The sequence below is a fragment of the Cetorhinus maximus genome, chromosome 2 (genome assembly GCF_964194155.1).
Source record: "Cetorhinus maximus chromosome 2, sCetMax3.hap1.1, whole genome shotgun sequence".
Classification (NCBI taxonomy): domain Eukaryota; kingdom Metazoa; phylum Chordata; class Chondrichthyes; order Lamniformes; family Cetorhinidae; genus Cetorhinus; species Cetorhinus maximus.
This window is the reverse complement of record NC_135880.1, coordinates 139,461,703-139,476,953: the sequence shown is the minus strand read 5'-3', so window position 1 is coordinate 139,476,953 and position 15,251 is coordinate 139,461,703. Positions and strand designations below refer to the sequence as shown.

Genomic DNA, 15,251 nt, shown 5'->3' with positions numbered 1-15,251 from the left:
TTTCAGACGATGTTGGATGTCTTCATCAATGTCAGGTTTTTGTATAAGATAGCTTCCACAGTTCTGGAAGCGTTCCACATTTTCCAGGCACCTATCATGAATCCTAATCAATGGAGTTGGGGGCGTGTACAGTTGACATTTGCTGATGGAGGACGTTGGTCTTCTGAAGGTTGAGTGTAAGTCCCTTCTCGTCTACCTTGGTAAATACATTGATGAATTCCCTGGAGACCCTTTTCCGACACAACACTTGCTGCAGCATCATCAGCATATTGGAGCTTAGTGACTGAAGTTGGGTGCTCTTGGTTTTTGATTGGACTTGCCTCAGGAAAAATAGTTTACCATCCATTCAATAAAGAAGCTGCGCTCCAGCAGGGAACCTGTTTCTAGTCAGATGGAGCATGGGAGCAAGGAAGATCGAAAAAGGGTTGGAGCAATGAAACAGCCTTGTTTGACCCCTGCCTTTACCTCAAAAGGGTCTGTAATGAATCCGTTGTTAAGGATCACGGCTCATATATCATCATGAAGCAGGCGAAGGATGGTAATGAAGTTTGGAGGATATCATACTTCAGAATCTTCCAGAGTGCCTCATGATTTACAGAGTCAAAGGCCTTTGTCAAGTCGAAGAATGCTATGTAGCGAGGTTGATGTTGTTTGCAACATTTTTTTTTGTATTTGGCGAGCTGTAAAAATCATGTTGGCTGTGTCTTGATGGCCTAAATCCACATTAAGAGTTGGGAAGTAGCTCTTCAAGTGTAATAAGTCAATTCAGAAGGGTTCCTTATAAAGATCTTTCCTGCAATGGAAAGCAGAGAGATGCCACTGTAATTTCCACAGTTGGATTTGCCCCCTTTCTTGAAGATTGTCATGATCGTGGCATCCTTAAGATCATCGGGCTGACAAGTGGCAAGTAACATTCCCACCACACAAGTGCCAGACAATGACCGTCTCCAATAAGAGAGAATCTAACCATCACCCCTTGACATTCAGTGACATTACCATTAGTGAACTCTCCACTATCAACGTCCCGGGGGTTACCATTGACGAAAAACTGAACTGGACTAGCCATACAAATAGTGGTTACAAGAGCAAGTCAGAACTTGGAATTCTACAGCAAGTAACTCACCTGACTCCCCAGAGCCTGCCACCATCTACAAGGCACAAGTCAGGAGTGTAATGGAATACACCCCGTTTGCCTGGATGAGTGCAGCACCAACAAAACTCAAGAAGCTTGACATCGTCCAGGACACAGCAGCCCGCTTGATTGGCACTCCCTCCACCACCGCGCGCAGTGGCAGCAGTGTGTACTATCTTCAAGATGCATTGCAGAAACTCACCAAGGCTCCTTAGACAGCAGCTTCTAAACCCACGACCATTGCCATCTAGAAGGACAAGGGCAGCAGATACATGGGGGCACCACCACCTAGAAGTTCCCCTCCAAGCCACTCTCTACCTTGACTTGGAAATATATTGCTGTTCCTTCACTGTCGCTGGGTCGAAATCCTGGAACTCCCTCCCTAACAGCACTGTGGGTGTACCTACAGGGACTGCAGCGGTTCAAGAAGGCAGCTCACCATCATATTCTCGAGGGCAATTAGGGATGGACAATAAATGCTGGCCTAGCCAGCAATGCCCACATCTCATAAATGAGTTTAAAAAAAAATTCAGGACTTCCCCTTCATTCCAGATCTGTTGGATAAGGGCATGGAGCTGTAATGTTAGTTCCTCTCCTCTGTGCTTAAAGATTTCAGTAGGGATTCCATCATCTCTTGCTTTGTTGTTGTTCTTTTGAGTGATGGCTTTGGGGTTCCAAGCTCATCTCTAACTGGGTGTTGAGGGATGGAGTTGAAAACACTCATCAGTTGATTCTTGATTGAAACGGTCTTAAATGCTCCCTCCAGGCATTGATAGTTTCGTTCTCCTTGACCAGATTTCCCCTTTCCTTGGGTCTCAGAGGAGCTGTTCCTTGAGTACTTGGGCCATAAATGGTTTTTATGGCAGTGAAGAAACCACAGGTATTATTCATTTCAGCGGGATATTGAATTTCCTTTGCCTTGCCCGCCCACCTCATGTTCTTCATGTCTCAGGTGGACTTTTGTACCTCGCCCTTTACTTGTTGGTGAGTGCATTTCTTTTGCTTGGAGTCTCTTCCAGGCACAGAGAATCTTGCTCTTTGATCATTTTGATCAAATCAATCCCGATGTTTCCTGACAGAAAATCCAAGTGTCTCTTTGCAGCCATTGATCATATTAGACTTAAGGACATCCCAAGCACTGCGGACACTCTTCTTCTGTTCTTGATTGAAGTTCGAATGTTTATCCCTAAGGCATTGTTGGATCGGTCTCTTTTGATTGAATCCTTCAGAGCTTCGACACTGATCTTTCATCGGCATCATTTCTATTGCACCCATTGTTTGGGAGCCAGCTTGATGGACATAATTGAACAAATAAGCTGGTGATTGCTCCAGCAGTCATCAGCCCCTGTCATTGCTCTGGTTGTGCGGGCATCTTTGCGATTCCAGACATGGATGATGAAGTAGTCGATCAGGCACAAATGCTTGGACCATGGGTGTTGTCATGATGTTATGTACTTGTTCTTCTGGCGGAAGAGGATATTTTGTGGTTACAAGTCCATGTTCTGTGCTTTTGCTAAGGAGATGAATACTGTTGACATTTCCAATTCCTTCCCTGCTAATAGTTCTATTCCAGGGTTTGGAATCTCTGCTAACCGTGGCATTGAAGCCTCCAGGAAGTATAAGCCTGTCCTCCTTTGGAACCCAACAGAGAGCTTGGTCAAATTTGGCATAGAAATCTTCCTTGGTTTTGTTGTCAGTTCGAGCTGGGGCGTATGTATTGATGACAATGGCGATTCGGCTCTTTGCCAGCTTGAGACAGACTCATGAAGCCTCATTTTGCTTCCTTTTTTTTTTGCATGTCAGCAGCACACTTGTTCTAGACACACATTTTCTTGTCCCATCAAAATTCCCTTCGGCCCTGTACTCTTCTGTCATTCAATCCCGCCTGTCTTCCTCTCTATCCCAGACCGACCTTTTGTCTTTTTCCCACTTGCCCCTTGCACAAAACCTATTTCACCTCTAACTTCTCGCAGTTCTGATGAAAGGTCACAGACCTGAAACATTAACTGTTTTTTTTCACTGTCTATAGATGCTGCCTAACCTGAGTATTTCCAGTATTTTCTGTTTCTGTTTCAGATATCTAGCATCCACAGTGTTCTGCTTTTCAATTTGCATTTATATAGCTCCTTTAATGTATTAAAACATGCCAGGATATTTCACAGGGATGTTAGAAAACAAGCTATGGCATTGAGATGAATAAGGAGAGATTAAGGCAAGTAGCCAAACTTTGTTCAGTTTTAAAGAATATCATAAAGGAGGAAAGCAGGTTAGAGAGGCAGAGGAAATCCCATTGTTTATGGCCCGGGTGCATGAGCGCGTAGCCACTGATGGTTAGAGTGAGAAAATCAGGGATGCTCAAGATGCCAAAGTTAAAGGAGTGTAGATACCGTGAAGGATTGTGGACAATGTTCCCTCTAAGCTGTGCCACCATGCAGTAATCAAGAATGTACTGCATAGTGAATGGACTGGCCACACACGATCAACGTTCCCTTTAAGATGCCTGCGTTCACGGCTGCGCATGATCTTTAAAGAGCCCCACAGGGCAACAAGCTAGCCATGCACAGCAAACAAAAGTTAGAGGTACTTTAGAGAAGTTGGTTTTGGCTGGAGGAGATTAGAGATGGGGAGGTGCAAGGCCATAACAAATTTGAAAACTCAATTTGAAAATTGTCATCCTAGGTGTTGTTTCACTGACAGGCAAAATAAGTTAGCAAGCACAGGGGTGATTTGGCGCGAGCTAGGGCATGGGCAGCAAAGTTTTGGATACCTCAAGTTTACAAAGGGTAGAATGCGGGAGGCCAACCGGAGTGTATCAGAATAGTCAAGCCTAGAGATTACAAATGCATGAATGAGGGTTTTGGCAGCAGATGAGCTGAGGCAGGATGGATTCGGGAGATGTTATGGAGCTGGAAATGAGCAGATATGTGATCAGAGGTTGCCTTGGGCTTAGGTATGACATCAAGGTTGCAAACAGTCTGGTTCAGCCTCAGACAATTGCCAGGGAGAGGAATCGAGTTGGCTAGGTAGCAGAGTTTGCATTGGGGACCAAAGACGACAACTTTGACCTTTCCTAATAAAAAATTAGAGGAAACTTATGCTCATCCAGTATTGGATGTCATACAAGCAATCTGGAGTCATTGGAGGACTTGAGAGGGGTAGTGGTGAGTTGGAGCTGGATGATATCAGTGTAAACTGATGTGTTTTCAGATGATGTCACTGAGGGGCATTGGGGGATGCCAGAGGCACCAAGAAGATATATCATTTCAGATAATTCTCCAGCTGTGATTAACTAGTTAAGAATGGAACCAGGTGAGTGCAGCCCCACCAAGCTCGACAATGGTAGAGAAGCTTTAGAGGAGGCTGATGTGGTCAACTGTATCGAGGCTGCAGACAAGTAGAGAAGGGCGAGAAGGAATAGCGTTCCTTTGTCACGATCACATAAGATGTCATTTTTAACTTTGATAAGAGCAGTTTCAACATTGTGGCAGAGTAAAAACCCATTAGTAATTCAAACAAGGAGTTCTGGAAAAGATGCGCATGAATTTGCAAGGCTACAACACATTCAACTACTTTGTAAAGAAAAGGGAGGTTAAAGATGGGTTGATAGATCTCAGTAGTGCCGGATTATATCAAGCAGACACTATAGTGGGAATTTTAATTTCTTAACAGGTAGAACTAAAGACTAAAACTAAGAGGTTAAAAGAACAGGAACAAAATCTCCTCGACCTTCAACAACGGTTGGAACGACTTAAAGAGGTATCAGACGGCAAGGCAAATCTTGAGATGTTAATGGTACAGGTAAGGGTGGAGTATTGATTTGTAGTATCATCATTTAACATAATTTTCATTTGATTTATTAAGTCCTTGAGACATTCTTTGGCCAAGGAAGATAGAAGAATTTTAGCTGTTTGATTTGGGCTTTGCCAAGAATCATGACAAAGCTTTGTAAATTAATATAAATTCTATTTCAGAGTTTAAGGGTGGTTCTAGCATTTTGCATATCTTTTCTTTCGATTACAAATGGATATATATGCATTATATATGGATTTATATTTGCTTTTTCCAATTGTATTTTCTGATGATTTGCATTCCAGATCCAACAGTTGCAGCAATCACTGAATGATGCAGAAGTTGTAACTCGTGATGCAAAGAAAGAGTCTTCCTTTATCAGAAGTGAAAATCTGGAGCTTAAGGAAGAAATGGTAGTATTAGCTTTCAGTGCAACTTCAATAATTACTTGTATAGTAATCCATCTTGCAGTGATTGATGCTATTCATTTACGTTGGACTTGATTGGCAGAGTTCCAAAATTTTTCAGTGGGCAAGGCAGGAAAGAGTAGACAGACTATGCCTCAGATGTACTGATGGATGCTAAGATTTTGCCCAGGTGATATCTTTTGCCTGCCTCACACAGTCTGAACTCTGCCACAGTATAAAACCAGTGTGTAGCAAACTAAGGGAAGTGAAAGGTGACGAAATTAGATAAGTATTTAGGCATGGTGATATAGGAATAAGTAAGGAGAATGAGTGAGTGAGAGGGAGGAGAAGAAGTAAAAGAAAGTGAAGGGTAAGGAGTGAATGTGTAAAGTAATAAGGAAATGAAAGGGCATATGAGGATAAATATTAGGAGCAGAGAAATGGAATGTGGTGAAAAGAAACATAGCAAGGATAACTGGGAAGGAAGTGCTTGCACAAATCTTTTGTGAAGGGAGGAAAATGAAAGGAGTCTGGGCAATGAGTGCAAGTGAGCATGACATTTTTTTAAAAAAGATTTCAAACACTATCAGCAAAGTCACATTACAGTGCCGTTTTTAAATTTTTTTTGTACATGGTATTGCAGTTACCCTAGGTATTATTGAGTACTAGTTATACTGTCCTTGTGGTTATTTTTAAATGATATGAAAATATTTTCTACTTGATTCTATGGCTCTACTACATCCTTTCATTAGCTTGTTTGATGACTTCAATGCAAAGCCTGAAGTACCTAATTGAGACTGTGTGTTCCTGGGGCAGAGCTGCTGCTCTGGAAATTGCTAAAACCTAGTAGATTCGGGTGCCTCATTGCATTACACCTTGGGTTTCATCATGCGTTTTTCCTGGTATAGCAAGAGTAAAATTGTATAAAGTCACTGAAGTCCCAGATTAATTCTTAGTTGCTGTTGACTGCAGTAGATTATCGGGTGTATTCCTACCGAGTGAGAGGCAATTGTTGTTAAATTATGTTGCAATGCTGAGAATGTGCTAATTGGGTCATCTAAACTGTACTGATTAGATCACACTGAGTGCTTTGTGCAATCTGCACATCTAACATGAATACTGTTACCACATCCATTTTGGAAGAAGATATAAATAAATAGTTCAGTGAACTTTTCAGTGTCCGGCTGTGCCACGGACCAACAAGGGGGCTTTTCCATTGGAGGACTTCTAACAATCAGCAGTGATGCATTGACCATAAGATCCTATTGTTCCATTGGGTATGGGTCAGTAATCTAAATTGCAGATTAAATAATTTAAAATATACTTACGTGGCAGTCTTTTGTCACATTTGTGTAATGCCCATTGCAGAGGGACACGCACCACCAACATATCCTCAGACCTATTCGAGGCATGATGCTTTAAAAAAAAGACAGCCATCAAAAAATGAGCAGATTGATACAGAATAAGACTTTCGGATGCTTTTTGTGTGTAGCCATGCTTCGTACCCACCCAAAAAGAGGGAAAACCATAAAGCAATTTTGTAAAGATTTGAGTTGGCTATTTAAGACCATAAGACGTAGGAGCAGAAGTAGGCCATTTAGCCCATCGAGTCTACTCCACCATTCAATGAGACCGTGGCTGACCTCAACTCCACTTTCCTGCCTTTCCCCCATAACCTTTGACTCCCTTACTGATTAAAAATCTGTCTATCTCAGCCTTGAATATACTTAATGACCCAGCCTCTACAGACCTCTGTGGTACAGAATTCCACAGATCAACTACCCTCTGAGGAGAAATTACTCATCATCTGTCTTAAATGGGCATCCCCTTACTCTGAGGTCATGCCCTCTTGTCCTAGACTCTCCCACAAGAGAAAACAACCTCTTAGCATCTACTCTGCAAGCCTCATAAGAATCTTATATGTATCAATAAGGTTGCCTCTCATTCTTCTATACTCCAATGAGTGCAGGCCCAACCTACTTAACCTCTCCCCACAAGAAAATCCCTCCATACCTGGGATCAACCTAGTGAACCTTCTCTGGACTGCCTCCAATGCCAGTACATCTTTCCTTAGATAAGGGGACCAAAACTGTTCACAGTATTTCAGGTGTGGTCTAACTAGTGCCTTGTATAGTTTTAGCAAGACTTCCCTATTTTTATACTCCATTCCTTTTGGAATAAAGGCTAACATTCCATTTGCCTTTCCTATTAACTGTTGAACTTGTGTGCTAGCTTTTTGAGATTCATGCACAAGGACCCCCAAATCCCTCTGTGCTGCAGCTTTCTGCAGTCTTTCTCCTTTTAAATAATATTCAGCTCTCCTATTCTTTCTGCCAAAGTGCATAACCTCACATTTTCCCACATTATATTCAAATTTTTGCCCAGACACTTAACCTGTCTATATCCCTCTGTAGACTCTGTGTCATCCTCACTGCTTGCCTTCCCACCTATTTTTGCATCATCCGCAAACTTGGCGATAGTACATTCACTCCCCTCATCCAAGTCATTAATATATATTGTAAATAATTGTGGCCCCAGCACTGATCCCTGTGGCACTCCACTAGTTACAGGTTGCCATCCTTAAAATGTCCCCCTTATCCCAACTCTGTCTTCTGGTAGTTAGCCAATCCTCTATCCATGCTAATATACTACCCCAACACCATGGGCTCTTATCTTATTAAGTAGCCTTATATTTACCATATGCTTGATGCACAACTTATGCTACCATCATAAAAGCAAATTCCTTTATATTAAAAAGATTGCAAAATGCTTTTCATTGGGCAAAATACACAAAATGATGACTGCATCCTTTGCAATTGAATTCTAAAGGGCTGAAAAATCAAAATTGCTGACATTGTTATACTTCTGAACTATTTGAATAATGTTGGGTTAATAAAAGCATTTTATTCTAAGGTTGCTTTTTTTTTAAATTTTCTTATGAACTGGAGGATAAAATGAGGGTGGGCTATCAACAAATGGAAAAGGACATGCGATTGTACAGCAGCCAGCTAGATACTGAGCGGTCACGCTACAAAGAAATGCAATCTGATTTGCAGAAAGAATTAAAGTCTGCTTTCAATGAAAATACCAAGCTAATGTCACTTATGGATGGAAAAGTCCCTAAAGGTATTGTTACTGTAATATACTGTTTCACATTTAAGGACCACATTGTATATTGTCATTAATCATCTTTAGCCTGGATTTGAATCCAGCTCAGGTTAACTAAATTAATTTTTTTGGTTTATAGTTCTGTATTTCATTTTTCAAAAAGACAGTGTCAGAAGTTGAATACATCTTTCCTTTCCCAAATTCCCACCTCTGGAAAATATACCTTGACCTTTGCACTGGTAGTTCTTTTCCTTCTCTAATTATTGCCTCAAGGCTAACTGGAATGAGGAAGCTTTACTGTCTGGTTCCTCCTTTTTCTGTTGTGGTACCGTTTCTGTGGTGGCGCCTTCTCTTGATGATAAAGAAGTTTGCCTCCTTATATTTCGGAGAATAAGTCAAATGTAAAATTACTGCCTTGCATATAATCAGACTGACTTTTATATTTCATTACTAGCATGAATAAAGCTTGTTAGCCTCTTTATGGTATAAAATCTTAGAAAAAAAATTGGAGGGTGATTTGCACCTCCCGACATTGCATGCATGAGGTCAGTTTGACTGTTATCAAGTGGACTTCAGTGGGCCAGCCTTCCTGCGTGAAGCAAACATGGGCCGCCTTTCAATATTTAAATTAGGACCCTACGCCACTCGTAAGACCGTAGCGTCATTTTTGTGTACCAACGGGCAGGCATGCCATATTTGCTCTTCGGCACGAGGCTTGAGTGGTTAGGCTTAAAGGAGCAGCTGCAGGGCACCCAAGCATGTAGATCAAAATTCTTGGGACCAGAAGGTACAGGAACTAAGTGCTCCTGAACTAATACAAATGGCCCACTGGTGGCCTGTCCACTCACCCCACCAAACTCTCACTTCTGGCTTGGCCCTGCGAAAGTCCTGCCGCTGAGTGCTGAAAGTGGTTAGCCCTGGATTAGTTCTCTCAGATGGGCAATGGGCTCCTGCTGCCTGATGAAATGGGTCCCCTGAATATCTCTTTTCCCCTCCCACCGCCCCCCCACCCATGTTTTTTTATGCAAGTAGCCAGCTAGATTTTAATTTGTGTTGTCATTCAAGAAAGTCTGTTTCCTATCTTCTTGTGTACTTTCTTGGCTGAGTCAGTGATGTGTATGGTATGTCCTTGTGAGCACAACTGTTGCATTGCCCAAACTGGGTGTGAAATGCATTATGGGGATTTAGTATATAAGAAACCAAAAGCTTGATGTGCAGGTCTGTGATACACCAGATGGCTGCATTGAAGGTACTAGCTTTGCTACAAAAATAAGATTTCACAGGCCTTTTTGCTCAATACCGATATAACTGAGCACCTGCACAATAAAACATAAAATTCTCTGTTGTCCTCGCTGTTGGACTTAATTTCCCCAAAGAAAGTTGTGCAGCTACCCTTAAAACTTAGGTTATTAAGAGGAATCAATGTCCTGTTCTGATTACTGAAGAACGTTATTAAATCAATTGTGAAGCATTTTACTTCACAACTGGTTGTAGTATGTATTTTGCTTAGTCATTAAGGAGACAGCTATCTTTGAAACCATCATTGTAAACCAAAAACTTGATCATTCTTTTGCGCATACCATGTTCTTGCCCCAACTCTTGTGTAGAGTACCTTGAAAATGCGCACATATTGTATGGGTTTTGATAAACTTCCTTCACTAAGTTGGAGCATTGCTATTTTGCCCATGGAGGGGCAATTCGGGTGCTAAATTAGCAAGAACGCTTCTATTTCAACTCTTCACCTCTGTTCCCCTTCATTAAAAGTTTGAAGAACTCCTGTAAGGCTGAGCTTCTCTCTATTGCTGTGTAACTGAAGCCGCTCAAAATAGCAATTGAAGAATCATTACATTCAAACTCTTTAGCGAAAAAAATACTCTATACCTATTAATATGCAAGAGTCTATTTCATCTTTGCATCGGCAGAGTTCAGTTGAGTTCTTTACCATGGTTATAAAATGGGCTCGCTAAATGTGTTTCACTTTTGCTGAGAAGTGCAAGTAAGCTCAACTTCCTTTATTATTGAAAATCTTGTCAAATCCTTCAGGGCAGCACAAGACAAACTTGCAAAAGAAGTAAGCCCAAAAAAAGGCGCGGTGAGCCTTTCAAAGATAACACACATGTAATGATAGAACGTAGACCACACCATTCTGTTCTAACGAAACTACCAACTCCTCCTCAAAATTCTTTTTAGAATTCAGCACTTCCTCACTGTTTGAGCCCATCTATCGGAGTACATATTTTTTATTCCCAACAATAACCTGTATTGTTTAGAGAAGTGAAACTTGAGCCTTTTATTTACTAGAGTATTTTTGATGTTTGCGAATGCTGGCTTGGAGAGTTGATACAGTCCAGTATTGACTGTCACCAGATCTTATGTTTTTTAAAAAATGTTATGCCATGTTTTGGAGAATCTGCAAACTCACTCAGTGTAGTCAGAAGAAGTAGGACTAATCTGAGTCAAAAGGTTTGGGGGAATGGGCAGAGGTGCCTCCAAATTTTCTTTGTGCGTGACCTGTTTATTTTGATGCACAGTAACCTTAAATGTTTTTCAGTGACCACATCTGCACACTATCTTAAAGGGGGCAGCTTGTGAACAGCTTGAGTGGTAGCTTCGTGATTGCACTGCATAGTTTAAAGAAACATTGAGTATGGGAATTATAAAGACTCTACTCCCTGAAAACTACTTCGCTGGATTCCCATGATTAAAACGGGAATTGTTGTAATTTTCCTTATCTTGTTTTCTTGCCCCCTCCACCTCTACCCTCCCCCAATTTGAGATTGGTATTAGCACTATCTGGATATTTACGTTAGCTCAGTAAAGGTGAAATACTAAAACTGAAGGTCAAAATAAAAACCAGCTGAGACGAGATTAAGCCATAATCTAAAACTTCAGGGGATTGGGCAGGGAGGGGGGTAATACTTACTGATAGGTGATCGCACGTTAAAATTATTTTGAGGGAAGAAGTCCATTGCTAATGTTGAAATTCATGTGTATATGAGGATCTTAACTTTTTACACTTGTACTTTGAAGATGTCAGTCAGCATTTTAATACTTACCTTCTTTTGATAAACCTAGATTTATTGGATCGTATTCATTTGGAAAAGAACATGGTTGATCTTAAACAACAGTTGGAAAAAGCAGAAAAAGAAAAAACTAGACTGCAGGAGGAAGCATCCCTTTTATCTCAATATAAATCATTGCCTGAAAAAGTAGATGAATTGGCAAAACAGGTAATGAAGGTGCAATGAGTACTTTAGAAAATGCTTGACTTTTATGCCTTTTATTTATATTACTATGGGCTTATCCTGTATACCATCGGGAAATAAATTATACCTAAAATGAAGGTTTATGTTATTATTACAATAATGCTTCTTAGAAAAGCAAAATAACATATGTGGGAGAGAAGGTCAACTCAGAAGAGAATTTAGAGTACGTGACGAAATCCACAAGGAAAAGGTAAATTTTGAGACCCTTGAAATTACGGAAGAGTTGAGGCGAAAGGGTTTGGGAGGAGAATCTCAAAGCAGAGGCGTGGTGAATAAAACCCCTGTTACTAATGGAATAAAGGGATGGACGCTGCATAGTTGACTGTGTTCGGGCAGGTTGAGGCTGTGAACTCGTGCATGAAGCTAGCAATGATTGCAAATGAAACTAGACAGTTTTGAATATGATTTTTGTGGAAGTAGAGTAGCAAAGTGCCAGTGCGTTTTTGTTCAGTGCAAGTTAATGGTCATTGCCTTGAATTTGAACCTAGGTTCTAAAGCTAACAGAAGAACTAAATGGTGTCACTTCCGAACGTGATAATTTGTTGGCATGCAGAGAAGAGAATGTTGAACAATTTGAGAATTTGCGCGGAGAAATGTTGAACATTGCCCAAGATAGGAACAAACTCCAGGAAATACTTGCCAGCTTCCAATCTGAGAGGGATCATCAGGAAAATTTGACAACTGAACAACAGGTAGAAAAAGAAATGTTAGTTCTAGTTGTTTGATGGTTGGATTATTAATCTATGAAGATTAATCCTGATGTGTTTTAAAGCTCAAAAAGAATATTAAGTGATATTTTCTCATCAGCAGGAAGTCTCTTGCATTCTTTCCAGAATTTTTAAGAAATTGTTTCAACAAAGCTATCCCGATGCAGAGGAAATGGCCTCAAACAATAAATGTTTACCACTATAATTAAGCAAAATTCTAATACAAAAGGCATTCCATTATTACCTTGCTTTCTTCCCTCATCTCTGTTTTGAAAACTCTGTTGTCAAATGGTATAGATCCTTTTATGGCTAAATTGTTGCTCAGTTTCTTAAACTGAGGCTAGATGCTGCAATTTCCTTTCGTCCAGTAGTCATATAAGCTAAGGTATGAAAATTGATTATAGTTGACAGCTTTTTGCCCATGAAAATCATAGGAATGCGAGAGATTATTTCAGTGAATTCTAAATATTATATGATTTAGTTCAAAATACCAATTGTAGTGCTATGTTTCACAAATGAAAGATCAGTCAACACTTATTTTAAGGGGTTAATGCTAAATTCATATTAATATGGTAACATTAATGCTGTTCATGTCATATTACGAATGGGCAGGGTATGTGAAACATCACAGGCAGTTATTTGTTCCACAGCATTTTCTTTAGGGACTTAAATGAATTGCTTGATTCATTAGCACTCTGCTTCCATATGCTTTCTACAGAATGAAATGCAGTGTAGGGTGGAGAATCTTAAAAAGGAATTAGACCTGTACTCCTCAAAGTTTGAAGAAGAGAAGACTAAATGTGCGCAATTTCAACATGATCTTGAAGACAAAGAAAGGCAAGTTAAAGAGCAAGAACAGCAACTAAAGCAGGAGCTTGAGAAGCAGAAGGAAATTGGTGAGATTAAGACATTTTTCATCTGAACTCTAGGCTAACTTACAAATGTTACTTTTAAAATTCTACCTTCCTTTAAACTAAGTCATTACACAGAATATTTAATAAAGTAAAACTAATAGTTTGAAATTCTTTTCATTTCACACATTAGAAGCTTATCATCGCCATTTGACCACAATAAGTATGGAGTTGGCTAAAGCCAGGAAGGTTGCCAGCTTGAGTGCCAATGGAAGGTGTTGTGCTAGTTGCTGAGTCATTGGCTGTTGCCAGCCTACATACCTTTTGGCTCTGGATCACTGTGGCAGGTCCATGTTTGTGCCTCTGCAGGTCCACGCCCCATGAGAGAAATACTTAACGGTTTTAGTATCTTTACTCTAGTGTGAACCTATAGTGGACATGTGTTATGGTCCTGCAGCAATAATTACTGGTTGAAACTTAATGGGCAGAATTTTGCCCTTGGTGGGCAGGCGGGCAGCTGAACTCCGCCATCGAAACAGGTCCCGCCGCCATTTTGAGTGGGCGGGCCAATTAAGGCCCACCCAGCGGCCTGCCCAACAGGAAGCGCATGTGCCGGGGGAGGGGGGGGGTGGATTCCCCACCTGTCAAAGTGCGCTCTTTCGCGCATGCATGCGAAAGAGCTCACTGCTCCCTGAGACCAAGTGCTGTCTCAGGGAGATTAGTAACAGGTTAAAAAAAAAACTCTAAAAATAGAAAAATATTAAAATTATTAACATGTCCCCCTCATGTGAAACTTTTTAAAAACGGACATGAAACCTCATTCCGCCAGTGGATGAAGTTTCATGTATAATCAGGAGCCCACTGGGGCTCCTGGCCTGCCCGCCAGCCTTAAGGTTGGACGAGTAGGGTCTTTAACAATCATAATTAGCCTGTCAATTAATTGGCCATTGGCAGGTCGGCGAGCAGACAGCTGATTTCGCTGTTCACCCGCCTTCCTGAAAATTTAAAGGGACCGGGATGATGTCGGGGGTTCCTCCCGACATCATCCCGCGTCATTTTCCTGTTGGCGAGCGGGCCCCGTCCCCAAATTGCCAACAGGAAAATCCTGGCCAATATGTTGATGTTGTTTTATTAGACAGGTCATGGTGGGAGTGGTATGAATAGACCATAGGTATGAAAATAAAGGTATTTTATTTAAGAAACATGTACGCAGCCTGAAGGCTGAATTGCAGTGTAACTTGTATCAAAAAATTCATATAAAGACTAAATAATCAGGTTTAAAAACATGCAAACACGTAACAATCATGTCGTAACAAAAAGTAAACAAAGCCAGCAGGGGGACAGGGAAGTGATGAACAGGATATTAAAAGGATAATGTTGAATTAAAATGATTAAAATCACAAACAAATACATCGTTCCCACATTACCGTCACTGAAGTACAAAAATTTCATCATTTAAGTACATCATTGAGGACCCAAACCATGTAAGAAATAGGGCTACATTGGTATACATCTGTCAAACATCATGCAGGGTTGAGTTTAGTTGGACTTCTGAATTGCCTTGATTGCTCTGGACCCGGTGGATTATCAACAGTTCTGAAATTGGGTGGATTGCATTAGGGATTTTCAGAACTTAGTATAAATATTAACTCTCATTTGTAGACCTTCGAGCTTTGTGTCATGAAGGGTGTTGTCACACGACTGGTACTGAGGGCCTAAGATCAGTCTCACTGGTCTTTTGTATTCTTTTAATCTTGGCAGTTTGTGCATGTGTATTAATATAACACCTGTCAACTTCAGACATTTGAGTTCAAAACCTGACACTCAAGAAATGAATTGTCAATGGGACTTACTTATGGGTAAATGCCAGGTTCCAACAGACCTGGACATTGGAGTCCAGATATAAGTGCGCTAGAGCCTGGGTCTGAGCCTAGCTAAATGCATGGCTACAGGTGGAATCTAATATTGCTTTACCAAACTCCCTAAGCATC

At 40.8% G+C, this 15,251-nt stretch overlaps 1 protein-coding gene across 1 annotated transcript in view; it reads left to right on the top strand.

Annotated features, from left to right (window-relative positions):
- Nucleotides 1–15,251, top strand: part of cenpe (centromere protein E) — a 189,853-nt gene that overhangs the window by 92,194 nt on the left and 82,408 nt on the right. Inside the window, exons 20-25 of the mRNA XM_078570164.1 lie at nt 4,802–4,930; nt 5,227–5,334; nt 8,277–8,454; nt 11,512–11,666; nt 12,191–12,394; nt 13,128–13,305. Of these exons, the coding sequence (XP_078426290.1) occupies nt 4,802–4,930; nt 5,227–5,334; nt 8,277–8,454; nt 11,512–11,666; nt 12,191–12,394; nt 13,128–13,305 (952 nt within the window). The remainder of the gene's footprint in view (nt 1–4,801; nt 4,931–5,226; nt 5,335–8,276; nt 8,455–11,511; nt 11,667–12,190; nt 12,395–13,127; nt 13,306–15,251) is intronic.